This window comes from Bombus impatiens, unplaced genomic scaffold (genome assembly GCF_000188095.3).
Source record: "Bombus impatiens unplaced genomic scaffold, BIMP_2.2 scf_0463, whole genome shotgun sequence".
Taxonomy (NCBI): domain Eukaryota; kingdom Metazoa; phylum Arthropoda; class Insecta; order Hymenoptera; family Apidae; genus Bombus; species Bombus impatiens.
The window spans coordinates 2,104,345-2,131,455 of record NT_176882.1 but is presented as its reverse complement, the minus strand read 5'-3'; the positions used below and the strand labels follow the sequence as shown (position 1 = coordinate 2,131,455).

At 42.8% G+C, this 27,111-nt stretch overlaps 1 protein-coding gene across 9 annotated transcripts in view; it reads left to right on the top strand.

The window, feature by feature from the left end:
• Positions 1-27,111, top strand: part of LOC100743710 (AF4/FMR2 family member 4) — a 174,031-nt gene that overhangs the window by 62,610 nt on the left and 84,310 nt on the right. For all 9 annotated transcript variants that reach the window (XM_012387180.3, XM_012387182.3, XM_003490627.4 and 6 more), the window contains one exon: positions 6,712-6,898. In XM_012387180.3, coding sequence (XP_012242603.1) covers positions 6,712-6,898 — 187 coding nt within the window. The remainder of the gene's footprint in view (positions 1-6,711; positions 6,899-27,111) is intronic.

Here is a 27,111-nt window from a genome sequence, read left to right as displayed (position 1 = left end):
GGCGGTAGCCGACTCGGTGTGTGCGTGCACGCGTAGCCGGACGAACGCGAACGCGAGCGCGAGCGCGTGTGCGTTACTCTTTCGCGTGCTAGTTTGCACTTCGCGTTGCGGGCGCGCGCGTACACCGACGGACTTTTAAAGAGCACGACGTGCGTTCACCACCCAACAGAGTAGCGGTGGGCAGCGTTACGTTTCGCGCCAAAAAAGAAGGTGGAACCAAGCGATGAAATCTCACCGCCCGTATCCACCAGAAAGTTCTACATCGTCACGTGCAGATGCTTTCTGTTCTTAGGAAGTTGCCACGGATGAGATTTCACCTCGCGCGAATGTTGTTTTAACGGTAACCTTTTCGTTGGGATGTCGTCGCAAGTACATGTTAACCCTTTCGCTATCACGGTCTAAGGAAGACGTCGCCGTTGTCAGGCCGAGTTTCAAATTGTCAACGCGTTACGTAATACGAGACCATATATTTTTGCACATATAGTGATAGAAAAGTTAAAGTAGACGATCCGAGTAGGTTTTAGAATGCGTCACGTATGTGTGACGCTCGGGCTGTAGAAAGCAACCGAAGTGTGTCACGTAGGTGTAACCGACGTTACCGAGAGGGCTAACTAAACACTGCGTCAAAGACTAACTTTTTTACTCTCCGTTCAATATCGGATAATAATGAAACGTTTAATCGCGTTTGTTCGACTCTTCGTTAATTTCAAAAACGAGGACAAGCGTATCGACGCGATGTTCCATTCGCGATAGCGATAATTTTTCTCCACGGTCTTTTCGAGTCAACCCTTTCTGTCTTGAATGGTTTCTCGGTTATCGACAAGTGAGAAAATCCTTGTTGAATTGAAACTGTAACATATCGTAGCAGAAATGTGACTCGATATTACGGGCGAAAGGTTAACGAGTTTCTTATGAGAGATAGCTTTTTAAAAATTTTAAATCATCGAAACTTAGGAAGCTTCGAACGTGTTTCCTAGAGTATCATTTAGGCTACGAAACCTTTAGCAAACCGATAGAACGATCGCTGCAGCAACGCGGTCAGGTAATCGAAAACCAGTTCATTCAGCCAATTTTGGTGAATCAATAGGAAAGATATCGTACGCTTAATACAATTTATAAGACGTTGATATCCGAAATAACGCGGAACGTAGACGCGCAGGTACGAATTTAAACATCGACGTGCTCGGTTTCCGAGATATTTGCGCGAGAATAGAGCACTATGTACGATGGTGCATGTTAGCACGTCACCGGTTGCTCGAGTACCGCTGCGCTGACGTAGATCGATCGCTACCTGACGCGACGGTCTCCGTGTTCGTGCCTTGCGGAACGCGGGAAATCGGATGACGCCTCGTTATCGTGCAGACTCGCAAATATACGCCACGAAATGTTTATTCCGGGACTGGCCGTTGGAATTTCCAGTTGATTAACGAGAGAGGAAGTGAGAGATGGGAGAGAGAGAGAGAGAGAGAGAGAGAGAGAGAGAGAGAGAGAGAGAGAGAGAGAGAGAGAGAGAGAGAGAGAGAGAGAGAGAGAGAGAGAGAGAGAGAGAGAGAGAGAGAGAGAGAGAGAGAGAGAGAGAGAGAGAGAGAGAGAGAGAGAGAGAGAGAGAGAGAGAGAGAGAGAGAGAGAGAGAGAGAGAGAGAGAGAGAGAGAGAGAGAGAGAGAGAGAGAGAGAGAGAGAGAGAGAGAGAGAGAGAGAGAGAGAGAGAGAGAGAGAGAGAGAGAGAGAGAGAGAGAGAGAGAGAGAGAGAGAGAGAGAGAGAGAGAGAGAGAGAGAGAGAGAGAGAGAGAGAGAGAGAGAGAGAGAGAGAGAGAGAGAGAGAGAGAGAGAGAGAGAGAGAGAGAGAGAGAGAGAGAGAGAGAGAGAGAGAGAGAGAGAGAGAGAGAGAGAGAGAGAGAGCGAAAGAGGAGCATCCCAGCCGCGCTCTCTCGCGAAACGAACTGGGAAACGTTTTCCATTTACAGTTCATATTCGTCATCGTTACCGACGTGAATGTACGATTTTTTAATTAAAAATACACACTTGCGCGGCCATTCGATATCCGATTGCGTTCTCTGTGGGTCGATTTCTGACCCTGTGCTTTTCGATAAATATTCTCGACCGATTTCCCATTTTCGTGATTGCGTTTTGCAAATCCATCGATAAAGAGTTAATGGTTTGAAGAATTTTTAAAAAATTCGTTAGAAATTTATTTACATCTTTATGAGACAACTAAGCCATTCAGAAATCGACGTCGCTCGACTTGGCAAATTGAAACGTACGGACAAATGACGATGTTCTACGATCGTTGTCTTCTAAGTTTATCTTAGTATTTACCGTTATTTACCGTCATCTTCTAGCGATAAATGAACTTACGGTCGAACTTATCATTTTATTCCCTGAGAATCGAACATCAAGCGAAAACTTGCGAAATCAACGAGAAAAGTAATGAAACTAGGAAATTAATAAAAAGTGAAGTTGATCGATTTGGCTTCTGCGAGGCTCCACTATCGATTTTTGCTTAACAGGAAACAACAATCGAGATCCAATGAATATTTCTAACAATATTTCCTGTTAGATATCAGACATCTGTTACGTGTTTGAAGTAAGGCTATTTTTAGTTGGAGAATATAATTATCGTCGATGAAATGTATCAACAACGAATCGATTAATTGCTTCGATCGATCCACGAGTAATTACGATACGCGAAGGAGATAGCGGAACGATCGAGAAAAAAAAGATTGGATTTATTGACTTTACTCTCTGTCGATTAGCCGACTTCCTTCTTCCCGTTTGTTCATCGCGAATCGCAGAAAATGCGAGAGCTCTCTTAAATCGTCTCTTCTTCGTTACCATTTCTAACGGACCGCGATTAACGCGAGTTAATTATCTCCGGAGGTGATATTCCGCCCCGGGACGGATCGATCCGCCGCTAAGTGATTCGTTTGGAAAACTCGTTGGCAGATATTTGATCGTGCCGTTGGAAAAAGGATGTTGCTGCTCCATTTTTAAAAAATTCACGATCGTATCGTATCGACCTCGCATCTTTCGATTTCTTCTTTTCTGAATTTTTTATCCGTCTAAAGCGGTTCGTTTGGAAAAAGGAAAAATTCATATAGAATTACGGTAATATAATTGTATTACAGGTGGCAGTTCATTTACACAGCATTGAATTTTTATAGTCGTGCGAAGATACTATACCATCTAATGATACGAGATTTAATATAATTGGATCTGATTAATTATTCATGTAAGCGTTATAACAAATACACTGCGATATGTAAATACATTTTGCAGCCATTACATATGAATAAAGATGCGGACAGAGCGTATGCACTTAACCCAGTACGATTCGATATTGATCAGAGTCGTTTTCTTTCAGTCGTTAACTCATTAAGTCGTTATTTTCTTTCCTGCACGCAACGTTATTTAATTCGTAAAACGGTCGGACACCATCGAGTCGGCGATCAATCTGGCGGGACCGAAATGATTTGTCGTGACACTCGATGACGTCGATGGACGTCCCCGGTCGACGAGAACGATCGTGCCGAATTGCCGATGGAAAATTTGGAAAATTGTCCGACCGGCGGAAATTCAGCCGAGCGAACATGAATCCTGGAGGGCGGCGTATCCCATTTCCATTTACCCAGGCGTTAATCATGAAAGCGCGCAGGCTTCGTTTGCACGATGAACATTGTCGGCTTTGTGACCTGTCGAACACTCGATAAAATGGCTGGCTTTCCGTGCTTCTCGTTGCAATCGTCTTCAAAAATCTCTTAACGATAGAGTCGTGTAAATGGTTGCCGGATGCGTGGGCGTGAAAAAGAAGAGATCGTCGAGGGTTTGAACACTTGCAGCCTGGCGGAACTGCCCCAATTTTACTTGAACGCAAACTATAGCGCGCAAGATGAGCGAATGCTCGTCGAAACTGTACTAACAGTTCTCGACACTTGAAAATCGCTACACCTTTGAACGTTTCATACAGATACGAAACCTTTCGGCCAAAGCTATATTGGCAAAGGAGAAAATAGAAACGCGAGATAAGGTAGAATCGTTAGAAAGATTACAACTACGATTAGGAAATTTATTATTATTATTATTTCCTTACACCGTTAGGTTACAGTTTCCAAGAAACGAATAAGTAAAATTATACGCGTACTGATACAGTAGGTTCGTAGAACAGGATACTAAATTACGGCGGAAAAGAGAAATTCAGTTTTCATTAATTAACCTGGATCTCTGTCCTGACTTATTTTTTCGACTTTGATTTATACTGATATCTTGAATGGTCGGAAATTGAGTATCATGAAGATTATAATATCTTTCCGCAGCAGCTGTTATCGTTTATCGCTGCTCGATCGTTTAATCGAAATTTTTTATTTCAGCAACGATTGGAAGATTTTGCACGTGTAAATCGTAGTGAAATTTACCTTGAATGATTTCGTGATTTTGCAACAAATCAAATGCCGATACGTTGTTCCATAATAATCGTCCTGTTCAAATACACAGTAGTATTCCCGATAGTAGCAACAAGACTCTTGATTGCTAACAATATATGTCTTCTTGCTGAACACGAAGCACAGAATATTTTCGCATTCCTTCTCATATCGAAGATTAATGATGCCTCGTATACGTACAGCATACATTAATATACAATAAGCCTGATTACTCTGTGCAAAGTTCAACATTGAATTTGAAGATGTTGACTTTCAACCGATTCCGATGACTCTACTTCGTCGCTATGTCTCACATTTCTATCGTCTTCTGTATATGTTAAACGCTACAGCGATACGCGCACGGATATTCGTATCGGATTTTGGTGGTCGTTATAGCGGCGTGTATGGTCGTTTTATCAGAGAATTTTAGCAATCGCGAGAGCAGCGCGTCCTCAGCCTGGCAAAGATATCGGCAGAGGGGAAAAGGAATGGAATGAATTTTAGTAACCAGGGAATCAGTCGTATCTGGACTCGTAATGGGGGAGAGATACAGGCGCGTGGAGGAACGAGGCGAGATGCTACGCCGCCGGTAATATCTGTCCCGTCTCCGACTCGTCGGCCAATGGCCCCAGACTCCATTGACTGAATCCTGAACCGTGAATTCGACGTCGCGACTCGTCCCAGGTCCTGTGAATTTTGCACCGATCTCGCGCTATCGACCCGAAGCGATCTTCCTGCAACGTTTTGTCCCGTCCCCTCGATATTTCCGGTGGCCGCGAAAAATCGACAACAATCACCGCACCGACGAGCCGCACCGTGTTCGTTAATGAACGCGGCGACGAGGATTAGCGGCGCGGATCGATATCCGCTGGACGGAAATTAGTAATTCTTTGCGAGCGTGCCGGTTTCCATCGTATGGAAATACGTTGGTTGGTTGGCCGGTGGATCGAATCGGGATTGAAAAGCGATTCGTTGACCCAGTTTTCATTGTTCGATCGACGATTCTCAACGATGGGTTTCTTTAATGTAACGCGTAATTCGATTTCGCGGTGGAAGATAAGAAGCAACAGGAAAGAGCTTTCCATCGGTTGGCAGTTGGTGGCGATCCTGACAGAATCGATAATTCGCGAGCCATGTTGAAGCCTGGTTCGTTCGTACGCAATTGCCGACGTCGTCGTCGCCGGAAACGCGACAAAACAGGTGTTTGCGCCAGCTGCAGCTGCTCCCTCTATGGCTCGTCACGAATCTCTCCTGTCTCTGTTTGCCTAGTTTCTTTCATCGTTGTCGGTATTCTTTTAAAACGTGGGAGTTACTCTCGACAGCGTGTCACACGTGCGATGAAACACCGGCTCTCTGCCGATTTCCGGTCGAAGGTCGGACGATTCTCGCCGCGATGATCACTCGCGCGACGAATCGATCGATCGCTCCGCCGATAATATTCTGCGGTCGACAGTGGCAAGAAGCGCGACAGAATTTTCTTTAAAAAGACGCACTTAAAATAGAACGTTTGCTCAGCCAATGTCACGGATATCGAACATCGACACGCAACGCGACCCACGCCAGTTCTAGCGCGTCTTGTATCTGCATTAGTTCGCTGAAGAAGTCCATTTGTGTCTCCTGTATCGATCTTCTCATTTTCTAGTTAAATACACTCGATCTGTCTTTTCGTTGGTATAAAAACAACCTGTGAATACGCACGCGCCCGGTCGTAAATCATCTTCAAACGCGAGCTTTAAAATCAGTTTGTTATACAGTTTCCGGAACAGCATAATTTTTCACTTTTCTTATAACATATGCAATTATCAAATAAATATGTGTCAATATCATTTACATTATGTATAATTACAACACATATTCGTGTCTGTTTTGGATGAGTTAAATATCCCGTAAACCCGTGGTACTGTACATTGACGCGGATATACATTGTTAACCATAGGTATAATTTATTAGTCGTTACATTTAATGGAGAATTCTAACTAATCTGAGCTTTACTCTGTGTAATATTTTACGTTATATTTAACAAGCAACGTTTATAGTAAAAAAATTGGAAAATAAAAATACTCGGAAGCGTTCGATTTATATCGAATATCGTTAGATATTCCAATGCGTACATTAAAGTACCTCAACATTGTGCAAATAACCCTACAATCAGCGCACGTATCAATTCGAAATAACATATCAGCGATATCGATGGATGATTCGTAAGCGACAATAAAGTCGAATCGAAAACGATAATCCGTCGATTATCCTGAAACGTCAACGGAGAACTAATCGAAAGGAATATTTGACTTTCAGCGTGGACCGGGACCGGCTTCGGGAGCGGGAACGACAAGCCCGCGCGGCGATGTCGGTCCAGGCCGAACAAGCGGCTGCAGGAGGTGGTCCTGACACCAGACACCATCACCATGGCCACCACAACCACGCTCACCATCATTCTAATCCACACGCTGTCACCGCCCCGCTCTTCCGTGCTCCTGTCAGGGTAAGTCTTCAGTCTTATTTTTCTTCTTTGCCTTCCTTGTGTCATCGACTATGATACATACTTATTTGCGCCAAGAGAAAGTCCCCGCGAAAGCGTTTCTGGTCGCAGGATCTAAGGATAGACTAGTTGATTTCGCTACTTTTATTTCGCAATTTATTTCGCAGTACGAAAACAAAGATAAAGATTTCTATCGTTTAGACTTTAGACGTAGATTTTTATGGTAATGTGTTTTATACAAGGAATGGGAACAAAGATCGACGATCGTAATGTAAATATACTGATCAAAACAGATGGAAGATCGTTCCTTGTGTTACTCTCGCTCTGTAAATATTATCGGCTACTAGGATTTCCATTTCCATATTTGTTTTTAACTATGGTTTTATGAACTCTAATTAACTTACTTTTACACTTGGATTTTGATCGCTTACGTAAAAAATTATAGCTTTCGTTATAGCGTCATACACATAACATGTTTATTTATCAAGCCTATAAAATGACGCTTTTGTTTGTTCGGTGGATGCGATAAAATTCTTCGTAACGATCGTTTTCAGCGGTGTATTACCGCAAAATGTTATCACATCCAATACATTTCCATAGCCTTTGTCCATCGTGTATGATTTATAGAAATAAATATAATTGGAAAGATAGAAACGAACAGGTATACATATTTCAGACAATTTATACAGCGTGTCACGCGTCGCGTGACAGATTACACGTTAGTTTATCGAATGATTCGATCTGACTCCCTTTCGTTTGTCGAACAATTTGATATAATCTGATAAATTTTACATCTACGAAATGTACGTACGACATAGTAGCTTGTAAAATCCATTTCAAGTTTCTAATTACAACGCCTGGTATCGATAGCATCTCTTTGAAACCGATACGATATTTACCCAGTCACGATTCAGTCAGCTCGTGCCGAGGATTATATCGTCACTCACTTACCTCCAGTCTTCCAGATTTAGCATTATGGTTCGTTAGAGTATTAGCGCTTCGATACCACATTTAGGCGCCATATGGCGTCGCCCTCCTTTTTCTTGCTGGCCCACGCAAGTCAAGAGGAAACATTTGGCCGCTTCTTGAACGGATCCTCAGGGTGTTCCGATTTCATCCCCGAAAAGATGAATACCGAAGCGGTAGCAGCTGCCTAAAGGGTCTACAGAGAAATCCCATACGATCGTTACGATGCCAAAAAGCTCGTCCAGCTTCTCCCATGGCTCGTAAACATCGGCAGCCGCTTCTTCCATTTCGCTCGAGCCCCACCTGAATTTCTATTCACGTCTTTTCTCCGCTTTTATTTCCAACCCTTTGGTACATCAAAGATCGGACAAATCGAGTCGATGCAGGAAAAACGATAGAAAGGTTCTACGAACGTGCCGTTCGATAGCCAAATTCGTCCCAATTCCATAAATCGAAGAAAATGGGAAGTTGCGATGGTGCCTTAGAAACGAGATTATCGTTTGAAGTGTTTTCTGTGATATCGATCGGCAATCATCGATGCGATTTCTTGCACAGCATGTGGATGACCTTTCGTACGTCTCTCGCCTCTGAACCTCTCTTCGCTGCTCAACAGGTGTTCCGCGACTTTTAAACTTCTCTAATAACCGCTTTACGAGCCTTATGCGACGCACCTTGCTCCCCCGACCAAATTTTCTAACTCCCTTTACATTCATTTTAAGGAGTCGAGTCTTCGTACTACGTCAAGAATAAACAGTTGGCTCCTTGGTTCTTTCTGTTAATCCTGTTAAGTTGCGATTACTACAGTGGTTATACGTTTAAGTCGAAATGCATGCAACGCGACCACTCTCGTAAGAATCTATATAGTAGTAGTAGTAGTAGTAGTAGTAGTAGTAGTAGTAGTAGTAGTAGTAGTAGTAGTAGTAGTAGTAGTAGTAGTAGTAGTAGTAGTAGTAGTAGTAGTAGTAGTAGTAGTAGTAGTAGTAGTAGTAGTAGTAGTAGTAGTAGTAGTAGTAGTAGTAGTAGTAGTAGTAGTAGTAGTAGTAGTAGTAGTAGTAGTAGTAGTAGTAGTAGTAGTAGTAGTAGTAGTAGTAGTAGTAGTAGTAGTAGTAGTAGTAGTAGTAGTAGTAGTAGTAGTAGTAGTAGTAGTAGTAGTAGTAGTAGTAGTAGTAGTAGTAGTAGTAGTAGTAGTAGTAGTAGTAGTAGTAGTAGTAGTAGTAGTAGTAGTAGTAGTAGTAGTAGTAGTAGTAGTAGTAGTAGTAGTAGTAGTAGTAGTAGTAGTAGTAGTAGTAGTAGTAGTAGTAGTAGTAGTAGTAGTAGTAGTAGTAGTAGTAGTAGTAGTAGTAGTAGTAGTAGTAGTAGTAGTAGTAGTAGTAGTAATTGTAGTAGTAGTAGTAGTAGTAGTAGTAGTAGTAGTAGTATGTATTTGTAGCTTGTATGGAGTTTACGTTCGGTACAATCTTGGTGTATATACGTGTAAGTGTGCACATGCGCAAAGATATGAATCTTGTTCTAAATTTCTGCAATGAATTAACTGTTTCGTTAAAGTCGTGGTCTCTTGCTGTTAGCTAGTTCGACAGATTAGTTTACCTCGGTTTGTTCCTATTATAGTGCCTGACTCGTTTCCCTATTTATTCTCCTAAGTAGAAGGATTTTAATCTCATGCGTGATTTATATGTCGGGTTCACATTATGGTTAGGGTTAGGGGCGTGAAACGAATCCTCGTTTAGACTACACATTGTTGCTATGCAATGAACTAGTGCAAATACGACTATTACAGAATTTGACAAGTAACCGCGGTAATCAGACACTCGAGAAGCTAATGACGATGATCCTAGGTCCAACAACGAATCCGCGGTCAACGGGGTAACAGAATGCGCTTTCTTCCAAAGCCCAAATCGTAATCGATTTGCTTGGCTACGGTGAAAGTATTACTAAACTAACTCTTTGTTAAAACGTGGAATATCCACCGAACGTAAAGACGACAGGTCACTCGCTAATACAACCTCGCGAGAGAGGATGACTTTCCGTCGCGATGATGCTCCAGAGGAAAACTATGATGGGTTTGTCTAAGGACACGATATCATCGGATCAGTCGGGGATAGCCTTCGTTCAGAAAGTGAGGAAAATTGACGTTGCTGTTAATTGGTCAATTTCCATGTTGGTGGCTAGAAAAGGATGCTAGCCGCCCTTGAGGAAAAGTTGCTAGCGGAAGCGTTGTTCGTGAGAAAAATAGATTTCTCCGATCTTCCCGTAGTTGGGACTGCTTGTCCGTTTGAAGAAGCTTAATTAACAAAATCCTAAGATTTACAGCGGATTCTCAGGCTAGCTGAACTTGTGCTGTGTAGGTGCATCGACATCTGGTAATCGTTTTGCCCGAAGGAATCGTTGGAACGTTTACTGTCGAGTATCTCTACAAATATTTTTTTTAACGAAGGTTATATTATTACTCCATACCTTCGGTAGACGAAGCGTTCGTCCCGTGACCACGGCTACGTTCGGTGACTGATTGTCGCCTTGAGCCCAAGCTCATTGTCACAAATCTCAAATAAATACAATTGAGTAGAATGACGGCAATTGTTTAATTATGAAAATTCCAAAAGGAAGGCTCCGGTGTCCTTTCATCTCCGACATATATATGTAGTAACTGATGGATTCTTAGAGTAAAGACAAGTAATGATGGTAGGTTCAAAGTTTAATGTATTTTAAGAAGTGATATTCAAATACAAGAGGAATATAAATAGAGTTTAGTGTAGTTTAAATGAGCGATATTCAAAAACAAAAGGACCGATTATAATATCGTCGCACGTCGATGCACACTCTGTGTCCGCTCAACTCGCACTCTGCTTGTCAACTGACTCTCTGGCCGTTGTAGCATTCTTTTGTCTTTTGCTAGGCCTACCGCACACGTGTTCCGCGGACGCTCGTGCCAGGGTCTCGTAGGCCTTTTCGGCGAAGCTATTTATTTGAAAGACCCGATAACGCATTGATGGAGCCGACAGCGCCTCGGCTCTCGCGACATTGTCTATAGTTGGCTCGACGTTTCTTAGGCCCTTCTCCCCGATACTACATATATATATCTTTTAATAGCTTTTCTTCTCGAAGAGAAAGCCTACTTATAATATTCATACTTTTTAAGGATACTGATCTACGTTACCCGTATCGAGGACACTCGACTACTATACGTTCCAGTGTATCCATTTCGCTCCTATTGCACAGTTTGCGATTTAGGTTCTTGCTAATAAGATATAGAATACCTTACACGTTTACCATCCATTCAATTTTGCTGATAGTCCTAATCGGACCAGGATTCTTTCGTAGATAAGAGTTATATTTAAACCTGTACATTTTGCTTTTTCTCTTTGGTCTAATTCTTCGAGGTCTTGTACAAGACGTTTAGACAAGACACCGCACGTGGAGGCATTTGTACTCGCTGTATCTTGGCTGAAGGAGTTTTCGTTAATCCTGTTTAGGATCCTGTTTCACAAGGATCCGTGTACTTGATCATCGCGACGCGTTAGGCCGTCAGAAGCACGCGTCCTCCGTGTAATCATAACCTTAATCATCGTTTGCACGACGCCAAGTACACGGATAATTCATAGATTAATCGAAGAAGAAACTCCAAGTAAACTTTCACCCCGCGTACGTCGCTGCGACCTTGTTTTCGCGCGATATAAAACGGGATCGTTAAAAGGTGCGCGCAAGAACTCTAGAAAGGCAACGTTAGAAGGCGAGAGAGGGAAAAAACGGGAAGATACACGGTAAGGAGAAGTTTCTAGCTTTCTATCGGTTCGATCGGCCTTCGTGTTCCTCCTCGCGAATCTGAAAGTCTAGCGTCACGTAACTCGTCAGCCAGATCGCGCACTCGCGACCACGAACGTGACTGCGCCTCTTATTTCGCTACCGGAACCGATTCACGAAAGCTTGCATTTGTCTCGACAGTGAAACAAAGCCTCGAAGAACGTGGTAAAACGACCCGTATAATCAAACATACAACGCACATATAACGTTTAAGTCCCTGAAAATTTCATTCTAACGATCTAACGTCGATTGACAGCCTTACTTTTGTTTCATTATTATTGTCGTATTTCTATAATTATATCATTTTAGATGCACTCATAGCGTGCAACAACGAAACGCAGAAAGGTTGTGCATGCGTAACGCGATTCGCAATACGAACTGCTGGCGGAAAAACGTAGTTTTTCCGACATTCCGCCAGCAGCTTTTTGTAGTAGCTGTTGCAGCGAGGGTGACCATCCTACTCTGTATCCTTTTCGAGACATTAATACTGTGGCGGATGAAAAGAGAGTTGTGCGTTTTGTCCTGGGACTACACCGGTGGACTCGTCAGTAAGGCTATGCCCGGTAGTCCTTGCCTTAGACGTAGAGGAAGTCTCGCTAGGTGCGGTATTTGTATCAATCGCTCGTATATTCGACCGCTAGCGAGTTAGACAGACTCGTTGTCGTCGTAGCCCTCTAGTGTTGGCGGTTGGTACCAACGGATCGCCCGGGAGGTGTTGCGCCGCGTTGATGCCTCGACCTGTCTGCGTCCTATTGATAGGCGATTCGCCACAATACGATTTGGGATAAGTACGCAGCCGATTCAAAATTTGTCAAGATTGGAGTGGTCGAAGGGTGAACTGTATATTTCGATTACATTGATTCGTCCAATATAAAAATACAAGTCTGATATTAGCTGGTCTTAAATCGTAAGCTACTGACGTAATTTTTAACAATCGAAACTTGAACTTCCTGTTTGTATCCTTTCACTGAAATTACAGTGAACCAATCCTACTGCATCGTTTCCTATTCCACATGTTGCAATTACTATATGGGTAAAAACGAATCTGCAGTTACGTGTAAAACAAGCGACATTTTACGCTGCCGAGGAAACTCGATCTCCTTGTCTTTCATTAAAAATCTAAAATTTTCGTTCCGCCGTTCACATATTTTCAAGCCTGCTTTTTTACTTTGTGATTTTTTTACATTCTCTTCGCCAAAGTCACATTCGCTACCCTAGTTGCGGCTAGATCGGTCGATGTCACTACTTCGCGCCTTATTTTACAGTCTACCTATATCACTCGCACCGACCTTACATCAAAGCGCCTGTGCCCGACGAGCCTGTTTATCTTCTGCTTGTAAGCTGCTTGTGAGCTTCAACGTACATAGACACGATGCTACTTTTGACAATCAGTGTGCAACGTCGGAGTGCTCGACGCAACGAGTACGACGAAGTTTAGTTCGATAGTAGAATTCAGGACGATCTCGGCGAAAAAGAAAAGGGGACGAGCGTCGAGGGAACGTACTGACTTGGATATCGTAAATCGAAGTTCGAGAAAAGATCGTAAAGTCGCGAACGCTCTTTATCGGTTTATCGTGTGCGGTTTCGGCGACGCACGATCTCTCAGAATAGTTACGCGATCGTGGAGAATCGGGGAGTAATTTTGACCATCTTTTATTACATAATTTTGTGTCTCTCTTTAAGTTTTCAAATCCTCGGAGATCTTTCGTTACGATGCTATTTCGATGTTTCTTGATATTTAATAGAATTCGATAAATCCAATAAATATAAATCACTCAGAAGGTTAGAAATAAAACGTCGCGTTAACGGGATATCAGTATTTGCTGACTTTTTCACCGCCAGTCAGCCGTTTCAACGTACTCTGCGTCATATCGGAAGTGGGAAGAGCGTTTCGCGATCGGAAATAAAGACACGATGTAAGCCGGACAGTGGAAGCGAAAGAACAAAAAAAAAAAAGAAAAGAAGGAAAAGGACGCAATGGCGAGGACGAAGAGGCAGAGCAAAAGGAGACGCGTGCACGCCTGTGGCGAGACTATGTCGCGACATCGTAAGCGAACTTAAGCAGCAGGCGCGTATTTATTGCCGAGATTAACGGCGTGCATTTGCATTTCCATGTAGCCTGGCTCGCACGGCGAAAAGTTGTGATTTAGAGCGAGCAATGGTCGCAACGCGCCGCGAGGGAACGAGATGGTTTCGAGCGGAGGGACGAAGAGAACGAAAGGGTAAATGGTAAAGAGGGAATGGAACCTCGCTTTTTCACCGATATGTCCCGCAGTAATGCACTCGGCTGTGCACGAACGCGAAACGACGACAACCGGACGAAGGGCGCACGAGCTGTTCCAGCTAGATGGAGACCTTGCTCGGAGCCGCCACACCGCCGATTATACGCCACTCGTTTTCCGTTAAATCGCTCGTAGTCCGACCGACTCGCGATAGAGGAAGGAACTGCGCGCACCTTCGTGTCGCTTCACCGGCTTGGCAAATTAATGGAACGCTCCTTGCGACCGAAGGTCGTGGGTTTCTAGATTTCGTGCCGCGCCTTTTACGATTTTCTCTGGCGTCGCTTAACGTTACGACGATCCACTAGTTTCCAACGTAACACGAATAAAATCCTTCCAAAGGAACTCGAATAAAACGTAAGAATTTGGGCTAGAATAATGTAAGAAAGCGGAAGAAGTCATTGAATTCGAGTAACATTCGGTAACTTTGAATATTTCCAAAGGAAGAGAATAGGTAAATAAGTAAATTACGCTTTAATAGTCGATGCTGAATACGGCGCCAGTGTCGCGACTTCGTCGTAAGATAAAAGAATAGCGATAGGTTGACGCGTCAAAGGACAGTGTATCGTAGGAGCGGATGCATTGCTAATTATGCAGAATGTATTTTCAACCAATCGCGGGGAGACGCAATCGCGAGGAAATACGTCAACGGGAGTCGTAAATTCCCGTTACGATTATAATAATCGACACCACGAGTTGATCGATCCCCTGATTTCCGTTAAGATAATAGGGGTGGTTAAGATAGTATAACGCTGCGATTAACAGGGTTATAAAGTTTATTTCCAACGCTTATGTGGTACATTGTTGAGTATTCATACGTTAAGTAAATGATTGATTTAAGGAGAGTAACCCGTTAATGACTTGTTGACTATTCTAACGTTGTAGAATAAGTAAGGTACTTGGAGGATGCTGTGTCCAACGAAGGTTGATGGGCCAGGAAGGGTCTTAGCCGCCCTCGATAGAAAGTTGCTAGTGAGAAGCATCGTTCTTCGTGAGAAAAATTGACTTTCCCGTGTCAAGCCGCAATAGACAATAATCTTTAGAAAATGATTTAGAAACAAAGACATTTTTCGATCTGAAGGATCTTAACTAGCAAATTACTGGGATTTATGATGGGTCCTTAAGACGATTGAGGGTACGCAGTAAGGATGAGCGGATATCTAGTTCGCGTCTGGTCCTCTGTGTATAGCCTGGTCTAGGTAGAGTGTCGCCCGATGTAACACAGAATGTATTGGTAATTCGTAATTTAAGACTTGCAGAGGATTGTTCCAATTCTATCAATCTGGTCGAAGTCGGTTGATGAAACCAGTTTCAAGAACCGATGGGTTCGGTGATGGCAAATTAGCGTGACATTACCGTGCTTACCAGATTACGAACAAGAACTTTGGTCGTGTTTTTCTATTCTTCGCTGACTGAAATTTAATCAAGTAAAAAATGGTCCGCCCTTTCCACAACTAGACGTTTGAACTCGATTGTAGGATGTCGGAAAAGCTTGGTTGCGTCACGGTCCTAGGGCGAACAGCATTCTTTCTGACAACTGTCTGGGTGCATTTTATTTCCGCGCAGCAGATAAGAGGTTGCTCGTTGCTTTTCTTCTTTTTCCTGGCATACACGGACGTGTTTACAGAAGCGAGCAGGTGGAAATGTCTCCTTCGCCGCCTTGAAAGCTGCCGCAATAACCCAGAGAATACTACCGCCTTGTACAGGTGTCGAGTTGCGAGAAGTTGCCAGTCCTTATCTCTGTCTCGTTTCATTCTTTTTCCTTTTTTCATCCTCTTATTTTTTCGCGATCCGTAACGCGCGTATTTTCGAACACTGAAACGAACCGCGACGCTAATGAGCCAACTTTGCCATCAAACGGTCGTCGCCTGGGTACTGCGAATTCAATTTGGTGGTAATTCGATTCGTTTGGCATTTGCGAATACGACGATCACGTTAAACGTGTCACGTTAGAAGCTTCGACGTACGCGAAATACGAAATCGACATCTTAAGGAAATCGTAAGGAAATGGTTCGTTAACGCAAAAGATACCGTAAGAAGTCGTGGAGATGTTAAGACCGCAAAAAATTATCGAAGACTGAAATACGGAAACTTTGTCCAAGTTAATTCGTATAGACATGTATAGATATATTTTAGAAGATCTATAAAGTTTATCGTTCGTGATATACCACGATATTGCTGCTATTTCAAGTAGAGCTTTATTCCGTTGTATAATATCTTCGGCTTAAATCTTTTACTTTTATGTTAATGAATGGAAAAAAATGTAAAAGTCTCTGATAAAAGATGCAGCAAATCCGTGGTATCAAAGCAGGGTACTGTTTCGAAGTAAACAAACTTTGTCCCAGTTCGAAAGAAGCGATTAGTCGCAACGTGAATCTTTTAGCCGCAGTAGGTCAACGTTATCGAGTCGGTTACGACGACCGTTCGTTGGATATATTTCCGATATGTCGTAAACAAGGGTTGTAACGAACAAGTTTTCGAGATCGTAGAAATCTCGTTCCAGCAACTTTCCTTGGTGCGACACGCGGAAGAGGAGGCAGCGTTCGCTAAATGTAACCGCAAGTCGTTTCTATTGCAAATCTGGACATACTTCTGCCCTTTTCGTTCGGAAAACTTGGCTCCGTAGGCGTTTGACGCGGCTAGAAAGCTTTCGATTCCGATGTTTCCGCCGCTTATCTCCGTTGGATTAAACGCCGTTTACGTAACGCCGCGTCTACCGCGTTTCGACTGTTTAAATATTCCGACGAATCCGTTTTGAACACCGTGGATTGCCAGCGGAACGTTCCTTCGCCTACGAAAGCTGTCTGAAACATGCCTGTGGCTGTTTTCTCGAGCTAAAGGGCAAAGAAGCATCGAATCGCCGAGAATGTGTCGAAAGATATATCGAAAATATTCAGCACTTTCTGAAACTGGTATGAGAAGGCTGAAGTTAAAACGGTCAAAGTTGAGTGCTATGTAGTTGTTTACGGTAGGATCCCCTGATTTACTTCAAATCTAATCATTTCCTATTATTTCTTTATTACTTCCTTGTTTTCTCACATATGTAGGATAATATTTCATCTTCTTTTTTAGTGTATACAGGATATACGCGTATATACAGGGTGGTTGGTAACCGATGGTACAAGCGGAGAGAGGGCGATTCTACGCGAAAAAAGAAGTCGAAAATATAGAATAAAAATTTTTTTTTAATTCTTTTTTAATTTTTCCATCGAGATAACGATCTACAATGAGATCCTTTATAACGTACCGCACGCGTACCGAGCGAAAATTCAAAGTCGATTTTCTCGAAAACAAAGCCTCAAACGACAAATTTTTATTCTATATTTTCGACTTCTTTTTTCGCGTAGAATCGCCCTCTCTCCGCTTGTACCATCGGTTACCAACCACCCTGTATATACGCGTATATAAATTATTTTGGCTACCTGTAACGGTACGGTAGAGATCGGTTTCAGAATTATCGATGCTAATGGTGAAAATTAGCTCGTTCTACTTTTTTGAATGACGTAACGTAATTAGATAAATAGGACACACGAATTTCTCATGAATCCTCTTTAACGAACACGAAGAACGAATAGAAGACTCGCTGTTAATTTGAACACATCGATAGAAATTCGTATACTCTTACTGCAAGTTGAAGAAAATATCCAGGATTGTATAAATGGTATGTGAAATGGATCGAAAGTTGGATAACGATGCTGTTTCTTCTCGACTAGGAGAGCATTTTCTCGTCAATGAAGGGATTTTGATTCGACAGATCTTGTCGAACAATCGCGTGGTCGTCGAAGTTCGAAACGGAACTTTATTCGCCTCGTTGACCTTGCGTTCCGATAAAGTTCGTCGTAGCATTGCGGATTACATGGAAGAAAAGCCATAGGAAGGCAAGGAATGGTATTTTCAGTGACGGGGAAGAAATCTGACAGGCTCGCGTGTAGGAACGTGAAACGGCGATTTTGAATTACACGCGAGATGGATGTTTCGCGGAATACACCCCATCGCGTGCCCGGGACTCGCGCATTTTCACGTTATACCACTTTTTATCGGGAAATATTTGGATCGTGTTGGACCGTTTTCTTCAGCGATCGATAGTCGAACGATAAATAGCGGCAACGTAATGGGGTTGCTAAACGATCTAAATTTCAAAAATAGTAACACGTTGTAGTAATATATATATTTACGAAGATCGTAGATCGTGAAAGGTAATGATTGGAAAATATATGCGAGGAACTAGCGAGAAGGAAAATAATCTGAAAAAACAGTGGGCTGCTTTGATATTAAAATCAAAAAACAGACACTCGATCGACGTCATTTGTTTTAGTATTTAACGATGCTTTATATAGTAGCCGTGGATTCTATAGAAACTAGAATACCTAGAGCTTAGAAATCGTGTTAAGTGTCATTCACTGATTTTGACAAACTTTGTCTTTCACTCCATACATAGATAGCAGCAAGTAGTCTTCTAAAAGATTGACGCCACACGGTCTACGTGTAACATGTGCTTACAGTGTTAACTTGGCGCTACTATAAGTCACCTAATGAATTCGATGGAATTCTTCTTTTCCCGCCCAGGCTATATATTCTTTGTGAATACGAAGTAAGTACGATTCAATGATAAATCGTAGTTACAATTTTTTTAATTCTTCTCGTTAATATCCCAATTACGCTTGTGTGCTAACGTGAGCTATCGGACCTGGTACGAATCTAATATTTGAAACGCTTACGTATCCAGATATGATACACAAATGTAGATCAAGTTGCGTTTCGTGCGGCACTGGACGAGGCCGGTCCCTTGATTAAACAAATAATTAAAGGATTGTAGAGATCAGAATCGGCGAGAAGCAGGTCGGAGAGCGTTCCATGATCGTTTACGAGGAAGATACGAGAGACAACGTCGACAGTATGTCGGTGCCTCACGCCTTCAATTAACCTAATTAGCTACCGTCACGTACTCATTAGGGACCGAGCACTGGTTGCCCGCCCACCGGCAATTCGTCGATTTTACCGGAAATTGTTGCACGGAATTTGCCCTGGTCCTTCTTTAATATCTCCGCAAAAATAATCACCGTGTATATCGAACGACCGTACGATATTCTCTCTCTTTATTTTCTTTCTTTTCCTTCTTTTTCCTGCCCTGTTAACGTATACTGCTGCTACAATATCTACCGATACTTGGCTCAAATTGAACGCTTTTCGTCCTTTTTATCGTTTCGTCGATTTATTATGAATCTTTTAGTTTACTCGCATCATGTTTTATTCGCTTTATAATCATAATCATAATTGGACCTTGCGGATCTCTGTACAAATTCACATTCTTATATTCAGATTTATTACTCGGACTTTCTAAATATCCTAACGAATTCTTTATCGTAGATATTCTTCCACTCGCGTATGTTACGTGCGTTCTGTACATATTTGCACATTTAAATTTCCCATAAATGTACAACCATTCGTACGATATAAAATATTAAATAAAATAAAATTTGCTAGTTTATCGCGTTATATGTAAAGGGTAGATGTCCTGATACTTACGGCCGATAGAGTACAGGTCGTATTAAGAATCTAGCACTTATCCGAGCAGAATCTGACGATACGTAATTGGCAAAGAATGAAGCGACTCGTATGGGTTCGTTGCTTATCGTGAATGGTTCGTTTTTTGTCGGACGACCGATGGCAATGAACAACGCCTGGCGTATAATAATAGCAAGGTAACAAGACAGAAGACACGGACGAGAGCAACATGCTGCACGCGGCTCTCGTCGTTCAACTCCTCCTCGTTACGTAACGAACAAAAGAGTAAATCGCGAACGTGCCGGACAATTAAAGAATTACGATCTGCTTTTTATACGAGTCATATAACCGACGGCTCTTTCTTTGTTTGCCAACAGGAACGAGCGCAATCCATTTTTCTCCGGTGCCGGTGCACCGCGAACAATTTGTCCTCCGACGTTCGTAACTCGAATGGACGGTAGAATCTTCGCGAAAGCGGTAACTCGATTATTTAATCGCTAATGGTCAGAGGATGCTCCGTTTCTCTATCTTTTAACGCGATAACTTTCGCCTCCCGTATCTCGACTTCTTCGAAGAAACGTTCCAATTATTCCGTTTTGATATAAGCGTCGACATTCGTAACAGAATGCTCGCTTATCTTGGCTTTCTTATTTCGCTGAGGAATCTTTTAGTCTTCCCGTTGTTTGGAACAGATCAATTAGTTGAACGTTAACGTTTGTGCCTAAACCTGTTACGTTGTTCGGATCGCTTCTGACGTAATTGTATTATTCTACTGTTAAAACGGGCCTCAACTTTGAGAAACTTGAAGAGAAACTGTTATCGATACGTGTGCTTTATCGTTTCACTCTCGAGTATAAATATCTTCTTAAAACATTAAAAGTCTTGTTGTTTATTCAAATGGAAATTAAAGTTTGAGGACTCCGGCAAGATCAACGACGGAATATTGATTTTATTAGGTTGGTGTATAGAAAATGGCACGGCTACAAATAAATTTCACTTATGTGCAATTAGTTTGGAACGTCGGGCATTTAATCAAAATAATTTTGTGAGTAATTTAATACGTTTCTGCAGTCGCCAAGTACTTACTTTCAATTAGTTCCATTATTCCAAATTGCCAGGAGGCCAATAACGAGGATTTTATATTTTCTGTATAAATCTTAATGCTAAATATATGTATATAACAAATTGTTTCTTCCTTAATGTGATCGATAAGAGACAATAGGAACAAACGTAATAATTCCAATTTTGAAGAAACGAAATTTCATACGAGTCGACGTAACAGCTGGATACATTTTCGCGATGGAAACTCGCGTCGCGTGCAATACATCGATTCGCCGGAATAAATCGGAATATATCGGAAAAACGTGGAATATATCGGGTTACGTAATTCGCCACGAGGTTTTAATGATTGCGCGTGGCCGCGTGTCGATGACGACGAGGATCGCGATACGATACTCACGACGACGAGGCGCCGTTCGAACGACGACAAATAGCGATCATTTGCCTGTGGTTCGTGTCGTGTTTTGGCAGCGGGGAATTCATTACGCCCCTCTGTCCGCGTTCAATCATCGAAAACCGATCGATGGTATACCGAAGAAACGAGTTACACGAATTTGTTGCGACGATAAACTTCAATGAAATCTCAGGTATCGTAATTTGTCCTTAATATCTATCTGTTGCGAAAGATGGAAAAATCAGATAGCTATATCAACTTGAACGCGTATCTCAGTTTTCTATTTCGACGTTCTGTTAGCCAAATCGATCTCTTTACAATTAACTTCTCAATCCATTTTTTACATCAAAATCGATGGTATACCGAAGAAACGAGTTACATGAATTTCTTGCGACGATGAACTTCAATGAAATCTCAGGTATCGTAATTTGTCAATATTTATCTGTTGAAAAAGATAGAAAAATCAGACAGCTATATCAACTTGAACGCGTATCGCAGTTTTCTATTTCGACGTCTAATTAGAAGCATCTGTTAGCCGAATCGATCTCTTTACAACTAACTTCTCAATCCACTTTTTAAATAAAAATCCATCGATTCTTCGATTTACCACCTAATCGTCGCTCGCAATACATATTTCATCGATCTGGCAAATTGGTAATTCTGCAGCTATTTCGTCTGCAATCCGGTAGATTTAGATAGAAGCTACTGGACACGTCAGTTCAAAGACGACGATGGTATGGTCTAACACAGAGAGACAGAAGGGCGATCACGAATCGATCGTAAATACGCGATAGGTGCTATCAATGGGCAGGAAAGATTGTCAAACACATCAAAGACAAGTTAACTTGTCGTCAGATTTGAGTAAAGGATAATTCACCTTTCGCGATCATCCGATCGTCTACCAATCGTCTATAGGATTAAGTCGTGCTCTCGCGTTAAGCGGAAAGCGAAGCCCGTGATTTGTAGGTCGTTTGATCGCATTATGCCTGCCTCGTGGTTTACGTAATCCCAATGTTCGTTCGTGTGTAGTTGCATTGGTGCATGCCATGTCTCTCTCTCTGTCTTGTCTCCTCTCTCTCTTCTCTATCTGTTTTGCGTACGTATATTGTAATGCACGTTTCACATATGTACGTAGGTATATGTATGTATCGTAGTGGCGCGCCAATGTTAGGTATACGTGAGATTATAGATTAGGCTAGATTCACAACGATCGCGCTTTCCTCGTGTCTCTCTCACTTTTCAATCTCCCTCAGACTTCCTTCGGCTTTTCGTCTGACTGACTCGCGCTCTTCGATTCGGTATTGTACTTCAAGGTTCTCGCAAGATTCGCTAGAATTCTCCTCTTCTCTTCTATTCACGAATTTCTTTACTAATTTTTTATTATTGTGGAAAATAGATGGAGAAAAATGCAATAGTTTAATTCTTAATGCAGAAATTTTTCATTGATCGCGTTACATCGTAGTTGAAGGGCGAACTTGTAGAAGGAACTCTATGAAAGGGTAATTTTTATTTTTGCGATGATTTGGAAAATACGCGTTGCGAAGCGTTATCGCGTTAACAAATATAGGCTAATAGTGTGACCTTTGGTCGCACTTGACATTCGCGACATTTATATGGCACGGACACTCTGCAGAGAAGCTTGTGTATCTAGAGCAACGTTTCACCTTGTGTGGTCTAATGAATTCGAGTATTTTAATCGTCGCATTTGCCTGAAGAAATGTTAATAGGCGTTTAATTCATTTCTTTCCCGATTAACATAATTTACCAATAGTCTAATAACTTTGAAATCTGGAAAACGCTACGAACTTCCCACTCAGCGCTTTAACGTTTCATAAAGCGTGCTTTTGCATAATCGAGGTAACATCATTAACAAAACTTGCAAAGTCGAAAATTACCAGCGTTAATAAATACCTTTGGCCGATATTAACGAGTTTGGCAACGAGACGAATGCAATTTTACTAGTAAATCGTGTAAATTGTAAATTATCTGATTATGACGTTCGACGAAAACTTAACGCAAACAAAATCGTAAAGGAGAGGTCTGCAGCTTGCAATTTGTAATTTGTCGATTCACTGGTGTTATTAGTTGGTAAATTTTCGTGCAACAGAACACTGATAACACGTACAGAAACGGTCAATATTTACAAGCTTACGGGAACAAACAAACGCCGTTTCGTTTAAACAAGAAACAACAAGGAAACTGCAGCAAAATCGCGCAGAAAAGCCGACGCGAGCGGACGTAACCGCGAGGAATTTAACTTGCTGAGTTCCGACGTCTGCCATCCGATTAGTCGAGCCGACAGCTACGGTGAAAACGAGGTCAGAGACGAGAACGAGCGGCAAAGACGGCCACTGCGGTATGCATGCATGCACGCACGTATGCACGCACGCACGTACGCACGCACGCACGTAAGCCAGGCAAGCAAGCACCTACTACACGCACCGACACGCGCGCGCTTCGACGGAAATGCGGCTCAACCGTGGCGACTTTCCGCCCAGAGACCGCCGCAATCGCTTGTTTTTCGTAACAAAGATATCGCCGTACGAACCACCGTGGCTGTAACGAATAACGTGAAAATTACGCCACCACCACTACCTTCGATATCACGTTGATTATTCGCCAATGAGGGTCTAGTCGATTCTCGTCGGAAAGCGGAGCACCCGAGTTAGATTGTCCTTGTTCTTATTCATAGCATTATGCTCGTACGATGAGGCGGCCGAAACAGTACGATACGATACTGCGCGTTAGAGGAGAAATTAATTAAATGCCTATTGGCAACGAAGGAATATGAGGAAGGATTACGATAAGAGTCACATTTCCTCTTGCTACGGGAAAACAATAGAAAAATTGTCTTATATCGTTGATCAGTCCTCGAATTGTCTCTTTATTTGCCTGTTTGAGGATTAAGTACGAAGTTTTCGTTAAATTCTTGAATACTTCAAAGATATCGAATGTCGTAAAATTAGACTTACGATGGTAAACCAACGTTATGGGATTTTTACGTGAACTCGTGCGAGATGGGTGTAATTATCCTCGTCTTGACTGTTTCCTATTAAAGTATTATACCGTGCAGAGATGGAAAAAGGTCTGCAAGGAATCTTGATGGATGTTGTTTTTTAGAAACTCAACGCAATCGTTGCAGTTAAGCACGCGTATTGCTGGAAAGTGTCACATATTCGAACAAAACAATGTAGCATCGCGTGACGGTGAGCATCACCTGGCTTGCCTCTGTGTCGTTCCACGACACTTCTCTCCATCTCTCCGTGTTATAGATATATCTCTTTGATCGCAAGTGACATCGATATCGAAAAACCGATACGAGCAAACCTATCGTATTTTCTCCTTATGATCCTCGCACGGGAAGGATGTTCTCGTTCCATAAAAATACATTATCTTTTTCGCAATCTCGTCAGATTTTGTTACAAACTTTTCGAACAACTCGATCGAATGTCACGAACGAAAGCTCGAATCGGATATCCATTAGATCGGTTAGCAACAGGGCCGGTTATTTGCCGATGGTGTAAATTAATTAGCCGACAAAATCGCTGGCGATGTTTTCGTGGCACGCGTTAGAACGAAAGTACGAGTTAACAGCTTCGTCGGTAGCGGTCTAATCGGGGAAAAACGTCCGGGCTTTTCCTGGGAATTAATTAGTCCTCCCGAAGGCTTGTTATCAGCCGGCTCCGAGGCAAAAACGATAACGGGCTGTCACATGGCGGGGAAATGCTCGGCGAAGCCAGTTTGTGGAATTCGTCGAGTCGTATCGGGCACACAGAAACGCGTGTTATCCTTTCCGCATGGCGAATTAAAAAATAGAAAAACAAAGACAACGAGGGAAGGGGGATATTGACCGTGTTGTGTAGAAAGACGGAGTTGCGTAGAATGGCCGCTGAAGCAAAATAATCTCGCGCGCTTTTCGCTCTTACCAGAGGAGATATTCCCACGAAAGGCAGGAAAACTACGTCTGGAGCTCGCGCTGTCTCTCACGATATTATCGACGGTATACAACTAGCGTTCGCACCTTCCCATACTGGTCGTTTGTCATTTTCCGTAAAATCGGCTGGAATCTCGTAGCCGGGCAGACACCGGAATCAATGCTGTTAACCCAAGGTAATTCTCTCGACTTACGTGTCAAGGTATCGCGCGTGAATAACGTTAACGGGTCCGTCATTCTGCGGGAAATCGATTCAGGCTGCGACTGTAACGAATACGCGTTCCGACGAATCGATGTTTTGACAAACGAATCATCTGGGTTTCCTCGCACGATTCAATTGCTATTGATGAAGTTTCACAAGTTTCAGTCCATACGAGTTACCCTCGTCGATAAATGTTCGCGAACGACGGTAACCAGTTTGAAAAAGAAAATATTTTTTTTTACAAATATCAAACTATCATTAGCTTGGTTATATTGTTCGACAATAAATTATGAAAAATGAAAATTTGAAAATGTTTCATCCGGCGCTCGTAAGATATTCGTAACAGATTTCTGCGAGTGAGCTACCGTATCGCCATAAGAATCTTACGATCGTTTAGACGCGTCCATCGCAATGACAGTTTATCGTAACCATAGCCTTATTTGCGTTTACGAAACGACCAAGGTTTGCTACTAGGCCAGACGTTGTTGTTCGCTCCTCTAAAATTAGAAGATCGCAGAAGAAACGGCAGTCGAGTCGAAGCGAGGGGTCTGCTCTGAATCTTTTTACGTCTTCCCTCTGGTTACGGGAGAGAGAGAGAGAGAAAAAAAAGAAAAGACTGGTGGGCGTTAAAACGTTATTAAACACTGCTCGCGTTCCACACGCGTAATCGTAGCAGTAAATCGCGGCTCCGAGTTAAATCGAGTATCCTCGAGATAACGGGGAGTCGATGGACCGAGAACAGCTTCGTAAGACCGGTGTTGGGCTTTCCAGATCGCTCTTAATGACTTTAATGTCCCGTGGGGGAACGACCAGGAATCCCGGAAACGCGTTTCCGCTCTCTTACCCTCTTCCACCACTTCTAGTCGCTTTCTCTCACGCGGCTTCCAACTTTTGGATTTCCAAGACTCTCTAGACGAGAGGGAGGCAAAGAGTTGGTAGCATGATTCTTTCCTCACTCCTTTCCCTTCGCCTACTACATTATTCAAATCTGTCGCGAGAAGAATGCCGGGGTGAATTTTAAGGGGGCGAAGCAAGTCGAAGACCGGCCAACATTCCCCGTTTCGTTTTCTCGTCTTTTCTGATTTCGCAAGGATTGCCCGTCGTCGACTCGTTCGTTTCGCGATCTTCCACCCGATCCTCGTCGATCGTAAATTTGTTTTCGCGTGGCCGCACCATTTGCCGACAGCCACATCCTGTAATCCATAACCGATACCTTTGTCACGTTCCTATCAACGCAGCTGCAAGGTATTCGCAGTACGCGAGTTATCGCCACGCTATCTGTGGCGCCGTATCGCTAATTAAATTACTAATTAAGCGTCTCTACGAGCAATTAAGCCGTGGCGATCGTTGCTTCCGAATGGGCGGCGCGGCGTCTAGTTTCGCTCGCTCTTTCTAGACTCTTACGCCTTATCCTTTCTCATCTGCGAACCTTGCTTGCATAATTTCGTTTATAAACCGAGCAGCTGTTTGAACGAATTTTCTAGTCCGTTGAACTATTACGAAACTCTTATTTTCGAGCGCCGTTTACAATTATCTGTTCGAACGTTGCCAATACTACACAGGCTACAACTTCTAACGTAGTTTACTCGATTTACCATGTTGTCACGAGAGAATTTACGTTCATCTATCAGCGTAATTCAAAGATATCCTGGATGAAAGAACGATAAGGCAATAAAGTGTCTCAATGTGACGATTGGCACACGATCGATTTTCCGCTGGTTACTGTAATAGCTTAAGATGGATAGCTATATACACGTAACAACGTTATCTGCCGGTCGATCGGCCCGCACGCAACTTCCCGGCAGACGCTCGAAATTAAAATTTATTTCACGCTGTTCGCGATAATTCAACAGGAAGCCCTGGTTAACTGGTCGCTGGAAGTTACCGCGTAGAGTACGTCAGGCGGAACCCTCGTGCATTTTTTCCTTAGGATACGCTGGCGCCCATGAGAGCGCCATCGACGTCGTTAATTACTCGATCGCTTAGAGTATTCGACTAGTTGCGGCCTGTTCCACAGTCATCGACTAGGAAACTACTTTGTCGGGGTAGAGGGGGTGGTAACAAGGGCTGCGTGCGTGA